At 45.7% G+C, this 7,539-nt stretch overlaps 1 protein-coding gene across 1 annotated transcript in view; it reads right to left on the reverse strand.

Moving 5' to 3' along the window:
• Positions 1-6,440, reverse strand: part of tmc3 (transmembrane channel like 3) — a 57,379-nt gene extending 50,939 nt beyond the window's left edge. Inside the window, exons 1-2 of the mRNA XM_088333130.1 lie at positions 6,305-6,440; positions 775-921 (exon numbers count right to left, since the gene is read on the reverse strand). Coding sequence (XP_088189256.1) covers positions 775-921; positions 6,305-6,432 — 275 coding nt within the window. The 5' untranslated portion in view covers positions 6,433-6,440. The remainder of the gene's footprint in view (positions 1-774; positions 922-6,304) is intronic.
• Between the last annotated feature and the right edge of the window lie 1,099 nt (positions 6,441-7,539).

Here is a 7,539-nt window from a genome sequence, read left to right on the forward strand (position 1 = left end):
CTGGGCGCGGGGAGTAGGCTGCCAGACGCGGAAGTGGTATTTCCGTGGTGAGCGATGGCGGTGTAGCGAGCGGAAAAAACGGGTCAGTAGCCGGGATAGAAGAGCTAAAACGTGATCGGGATCTGAAACAAGTCGAAAGCCAGGAGAGGAGAGTAGACGCGGTCGAGAACAAAAACGGATTGTTATTCGGGACGGGAGAACAGACTTGGTCTAGATCAAAACAGTTCATAACGGGAGACAAATAGGAGCAAAAAAACAGGCGAAAAAGGACTTGCCGTGTACAGACAGAGATTCGCAGACAAACCGACAAAAGGGGACTTACAGGACAGGAGTTTAAATACTAACAAGGAGCCAATCTGTCAACGAGCTGCAGCTGGTGCCCACAGGCAGGGCCAATAGGGCGCCATGGCAACCGTGACAGAAGCTGGCGCCTTACGGGCGTGGCCATTTGGGCGCCATGTCAACCGTGCCACGCCGGCAACCAGTTCAGGGTGTCCCCTGCCCAGTGCTCGAAGTTAGCTGCGATGGGCTCCAGCACCCCCGCGACCCTACTGAGGATAAGCGGTGCAGATAATGGATGGATGGATAGTACTGGATAAATGTTCGTAGTTCCTCCTACTCCAACATGTAAACTGAGCTGAAATATTTAATCATAATCTATCCTTTAAGTGTCCTTTTTAATTTATTTGTCGAGTGATAAAAGACACTATATGTTCAATAAATCGCTAAATCAGATAAACGTATGTACATAGTATATAATAAAAAAGATTTTACTTTAAAACTTTGAGCTTGCGTCTCATTGGCCAGGGTCTTGTGCGAATGTTGGCAATGATCTCCTTCTGGTACTGAATGTTCTGAAACATCTCCTCTGGGTCATCACTGTCCTCCCGCCCGTCCACTTTGTGATCTTCATCAGAGGAACTGTTATGGAGAATACATCAAAAGTATGACTATTAGCAATGTTGGGAATTAAATATCAAAATGTAGCGTTTACCAAATTGTTCGAATTGGTTATCTGACTCCGTTAACCAAACACAACCTACATTCAGGGATCCCAGTTTGAATCCCGGCTCGTCCGTGTTACATGTCGAAGTGTCCTTGGGTAAGACACTGAACCCCTAATACCATTGGGAAATGTGGAGCACATTGTTAAGCGCTTTGGGAAGTCATTGACTTGAAAAGCGCTATATAAATGCAGATCATTTCATTTCATTCACCCAACAATTTATGCGCGCTCGTTTCTTGAGAGAAAAGATGAACAAGAAAGCCGACATTTTCACACGGGGGCAGATTTAATTTCATTAACAATTTCACTAAGTGTACTCCATCGAAAACGGACGAATTAGTGACGTTGGGGTCTGTGGGAAGCCTTTTTCTCAAGTCCTTTAGCTTTCTCCTGTTGGCCATCTTCTCCCCGCATAATGGCATGCCGGCTCCTCCCATGGGCGTGCCATGGAAGCCCCCCCTGGGTTTCACCATCTCGTCGAAGAGCGTCGCGATGTCTGAAATACTCAAAACAACACTGAGCGTTTCTACGTCATCAGGGCCTTTCTGCGTCTGGATGTGCTGATTATCTTATCGGCCTTACATCCCTTTCCCGCCGTTCCTGTAAACAACATTTTCTAGCAGGGTTCCCTGACCTCGCACCACGACCCAGCCAGTGAATAAATTTGCATTAAATGTAATTTGTATTCGATCGTATAAAATCCTTCATAGTCAAATGTATAAAATCCTTTAATAAGCATGTCATCGTTTCACCACCTGAGTAACTCCTTACAATTGATAGTGCACACTCAAAACTCATTTTGCTTTCATAATTTCCTTAAACGTTTTAATAAGGTACATTCTATGGAGCATTTTTTGACTGTTTGGTCTTTCATTTGCTACTAGTATTAAAATTCAATATAGGTTCAACAAAACCTGCTAGTGAACACACACACGCATGCGCATGCAAAGATTTTGCCAGGTGACATGATCCTGTCAGAACCAGACCAGGGGGAGGACCCAGATGCGTAACGTTTCTCACGCAAGCTTTATCCTACGGGAATGGGGCAGTCATGCACGTTAACAATCAGGTTTTCAATGTAAATCTCTTGAATTTCTGTCTCAAGGTAATTAGCTTGTTTTTATATTACTAAATATAAAAACAATGTTTCTCATACACACACACACATAAAGTAACGTTTCAACAATGAGTGTAATTATATCTCTTGTACGTTTATCAATCTTGTATTCTTTTATTTTGAAGTCGTGTTCTTGTCTGTACTGATTCCTCTGAAGTATAATAAATCACGCCCACGTTGTGGCCGGGGTCTCTTTCCCTTGTAACAACATCACATGGAGGACGTGAGTAAAATCTGCTCTTGGGTATGATTAGATTTTAACAATATATATGTATTTTATCTGGGTAAATATGGCCACAAAATAGTCTTAATAATGATTGACTTTAACATTAACACAAACGCCAGTGATTCGGAAATTGCTGAGCGGAAGAAGTAAGGCAGAAGTCTTGCGTGGAACAACAGGAAGCCAGAGGCCGTCGAGATCGATACCAGATACCGGACAGACGGGGTCGATACCGGACAGGACGGGACAGACAGGATCGATACCAGATACACGAGCAGATACCGGATCGACGGGGTCGATACCGGGCAATACGGGACAGACAGAATTGATACAAGATACACGAGCAGATACCAGACAGACGGGATCAATATAGGACAGAACGAGACAGACAGGAACGATATCAGGATATTATTGACAGATATCAGACAGGACGAGACAGACGGGATCGATCCGGGAAACTGGAGACTGGCGAAAGATATCGGACAGGATGAGACAGGCGGGATCAATACCGGAGATTGTAGCAAGGTATCAGACAGGACCGATACCAGACACCGGAGACTGGAGACCGATATCAAACAGGACGAGATAGATGGGAACGATACCCGATACTGGAGATTGTAGCAAGGTATCAGGCAGGACAAGTCAGACGGGACCGATACCAGACACTGGAGACTGGAGTCCGATATCAAACAGGATGAGATCGACGGGAACGATACCTGATACTGGAGATTGTAGCAAGGTATCAGACAGGACGAGACAGACGGGATTGATAAGGGAAACTGGAGACTGGCGAAAGATATCAGACAGGATGAGACAGACGGGATCAATACCAGACACTGGAGACTGGAGTCTGATGTCAAACAGGACGAGATAGACGGGAACGATACCCGATACTGGAGATTGTAGCAAGGTGTCAGACAGGACGAGACAGACGGGATCGATAAGGGAAACTGGCGAAAGATATCAGACAGGATGCGACAGACGGGATCAATACCAGACACTGGAGACTGGAGTCTGATATCAAACAGGACGAGATAGACGGGAACGATACCCGATAATGGAGATTGTAGCAAGGTATCAGGCAGGACAAGTCAGACGGGACCGATACCAGACACTGCAGACTGGAGTCCGATACCAAACAGGACGAGATCGACAGGAACGATACCCGATACTGGCGATTGTAGCAAGGTATCAGACAGGACGAGACAGACGGGATCGATAAGGTAAACTGGAGACTGGCGAAAGATATCGGACAGGATGAGACAGGCGGGATCAATACCGGAGATTGTAGCAAGGTATCAGACAGGACCGATACCAGACACCGGAGACTGGAGACCGATATCAAACAGGACGAGATAGATGGGAACGATACCTGATACTGGAGATTGTAGCAAGGTATCAGGCAGGACAAGTCAGACGGGACCGATACCAGACACTGGAGACTGGAGTCCGATATGAAACAGGACGAGATCGACGGGAACGATACCCGATACTGGCGATTGTAGCAAGGTATCAGACAGGACGAGACAGACGGGATCGATAAGGGAAACTGGAGACTGGCGAAAGATATCAGACAGGATGAGACAGGCGGGATCAATACCGGAGATTGTAGCAAGGTATCAGACAGGACCGATACCAGACACCGGAGACTGGAGACCGATATCAAACAGGACGAGATAGATGGGAACGATACCTGATACTGGAGATTGTAGCAAGGTATCAGGCAGGACAAGTCAGACGGGACCGATACCAGACACTGGAGACTGGAGTCCGATATGAAACAGGACGAGATCGACGGGAACGATACCCGATACTGGCGATTGTAGCAAGGTATCAGACAGGACGAGACAGACGGGATCGATAAGGGAAACTGGAGACTGGCGAAAGATATCAGACAGGATGAGACAGACGGGATCAATACCAGACACTGGAGACTGGAGTCTGATATCAAACAGGACGAGATAGACGGGAATGATACCCGATACTGGAGATTGTAGCAAGGTGTCAGACAGGACGAGACAGACGGGATCGATAAGGGAAACTGGCGAAAGATATCAGACAGGATGCGACAGACGGGATCAATACCAGACACTGGAGACTGGAGTCTGATATCAAACAGGACGAGATAGATGGGAACGATACCCGATACTGGAGATTGTAGCAAGGTATCAGGCAGGACAAGTCAGACGGGACCGATACCAGACACTGGAGACTGGAGTCCGATATGAAACAGGACGAGATCGACGGGAACGATACCCGATACTGGCGATTGTAGCAAGGTATCAGACAGGACGAGACAGACGGGATCGATAAGGGAAACTGGAGACTGGCGAAAGATATCGGACAGGATGAGACAGGCGGGATCAATACCGGAGATTGTAGCAAGGTATCAGACAGGACCGATACCAGACACCGGAGACTGGAGACCGATATCAAACAGGACGAGATAGATGGGAACGATACCCGATACTGGAGATTGTAGCAAGGTATCAGGCAGGACAAATCAGACGGGACCGATACCAGACACTGGAGACTGGAGTCCGATATGAAACAGGACGAGATCGACGGGAACGATACCCGATACTGGCGATTGTAGCAAGGTATCAGACAGGACGAGACAGACGGGATCGATAAGGGAAACTGGAGACTGGCGAAAGATATCGGACAGGATGAGACAGGCGGGATCAATACCGGAGATTGTAGCAAGGTATCAGACAGGACCGATACCAGACACCGGAGACTGGAGACCGATATCAAACAGGACGAGATAGATGGGAACGATACCCGATACTGGAGATTGTAGCAAGGTATCAGGCAGGACAAATCAGACGGGACCGATACCAGACACTGGAGACTGGAGTCCGATATGAAACAGGACGAGATCGACGGGAACGATACCCGATACTGGCGATTGTAGCAAGGTATCAGACAGGACGGGATAGACGGGATCGATAAGGGAAACTGGAGACTGGCGAAAGATATCGGACAGGATAAGACAGGCGGGATCAATACCGGAGATTGTAGCAAGGTATCAGACAGGACCGATACCAGACACCGGAGACTGGAGACCGATATCAAACAGGACGAGATAGATGGGAACGATACCCGATACTGGAGATTGTAGCAAGGTATCAGGCAGGACAAGTCAGACGGGACCGATACCAGACACTGGAGACTGGAGTCCGATATGAAACAGGACGAGATCGACGGGAACGATACCCGATACTGGCGATTGTAGCAAGGTATCAGACAGGACGAGACAGGCGGGATCGATAAGGGAAACTGGAGACTGGCGAAAGATATCAGACAGGATGAGACAGACGGGATCAATACCAGACACTGGAGACTGGAGTCTGATATCAAACAGGACGAGATAGACGGGAATGATCCCGGACAGGATACACAAGCAGGATACCGAAAAGAGTCAAAACACACGTCTTGCTGGTGCAGAAGTTTGTTGACGGACTGACAAAAAGTGATTGAGAGCACTGAGCTTAAATAGGAGGGAAGCCAATCAGTCAACGAGCGGCAGCTGGCCCCAAACGGGCGGGGCCAATTGAGGGCAACGGGCAACCGTGACAGATCCGGAAGTCCATACAGGTAGATTGCTGTGGGAAAGTATTTGCTTCCTTCAGAAGTTTTGTGTTTTTTGCATATTTATCACTCAGAAAGGTTTTTAGATCATCAAACCAATTCAAATATCACACAGAGACAACCCAAGGAAATACAAAATACAGATTTGAAAAGTTGATTCTTTTTATAATCGTACAAAAAAGATCTATCCGTCTGTATGTGAAAAAGCAATTGCCCCATAAACCTAATGGCGAGTTGGCACATCTTTGGCAGCGATAACAGAAATTATGATTGTGCCCCCACCCCCATGCATTTTGATTTGCCCACCCCGAAAACTGGTCACGGCACTGGTCTATACTGTACACCCATCAGTGTGTTCGCTCACCCTTGGTCATGATCCTCATAGGATGAATAAATCCTCCTGGAATTCTTCCTGACACTCTTGTGTCTCTTTGCTGCCGAAATGGATCGGCTACTTCCGACCAAAGATGAAACTGCAGAAACTGTGCTCATATTGTTCCTTCTCGGAGTCTGCGCCTGTCTGTGCTCAAACTACATATCATGGACCAAAGCACGAGTGTCCTAGTGGAAAAAGAGAAATGCGCCAAGACACCAGACCAATCAGGAACATCCTGTTGATTTAAAGGGCCAGTACGAAAGCCTACCTAGGTCGTGCCTGTGCGTGCAGGTGTTGTGAAAGACAGATGTCTAGATAGATGTCTGGATAGATAGATGTCTAGATAGATAGATGTCTACATGTCTAAATGTCTAGATGTCTGGATAGATAAATGTCTAGATAGATGTCTAGATGTCTAAATAGATAGATAGATGTCTAGATGGATAGAGATAGATGTCTAGATGTCTAGATATCTAAACGTCTAGATGTCTAGATAGATAGATGTCTAGATAGATGTCCAGATAGATAGATGTCTAGATAGATGTCCAGATAGATAGATGTCCAGATAGATAGATGTCTAGGTGTCTAATGTCTAGATGTCTGGATAGATAAATGTCTAGATAGATGTCTAGATGTCTAGATAGAGAGATAGATGTCTAGATGTCTAGATGGATAGAGATAGATGTCTAGATGTCTAAACGTCTAGATGTCTAGATAGATAGATGTCTAGATAGATGTCTAGATAGATAGATGTCTAGATGTCTAAATGTCTAGATGTCTGGATAGATAAATGTCTAGATAAATGTGTAGATGTCTAGATAGATAGATAGATGTCTAGATGGATAGAGATAGATGTCTAGATGTCTAGATGTCTAAACGTCTAGATGCCTAGATAGATAGATATCTAGATAGATGTCCAGATAGATAGATGTCCAGGTAGGTAGATGTCTAGATGTCTAAATGTCTAGATGTCTAGATAGATAAATGTCTAGATAGATGTCTAGATGTCTAGATAGATAGATAGATGTCTAGATGGATAGAGATAGATGTCTAGATGTCTAAACGTCTGGATGTCTAAACGTCTAGATGTCTAGATAGATAGATGTTTAGATAGATGTCCAGATAGATAGATGTCTAGATGTCTAAATGACTAGATGTCTGGATGGATAAATATCTACACACATCATGACCTGTTCGTATACAATAGTTGAATTATTGTTTTT

This window comes from Urocampus carinirostris, chromosome 4 (genome assembly GCF_059441175.1).
Source record: "Urocampus carinirostris isolate Australia breed hairy pipefish chromosome 4, RoL_Ucar_1.0, whole genome shotgun sequence".
Taxonomy (NCBI): Eukaryota; Metazoa; Chordata; class Actinopteri; order Syngnathiformes; family Syngnathidae; genus Urocampus; species Urocampus carinirostris.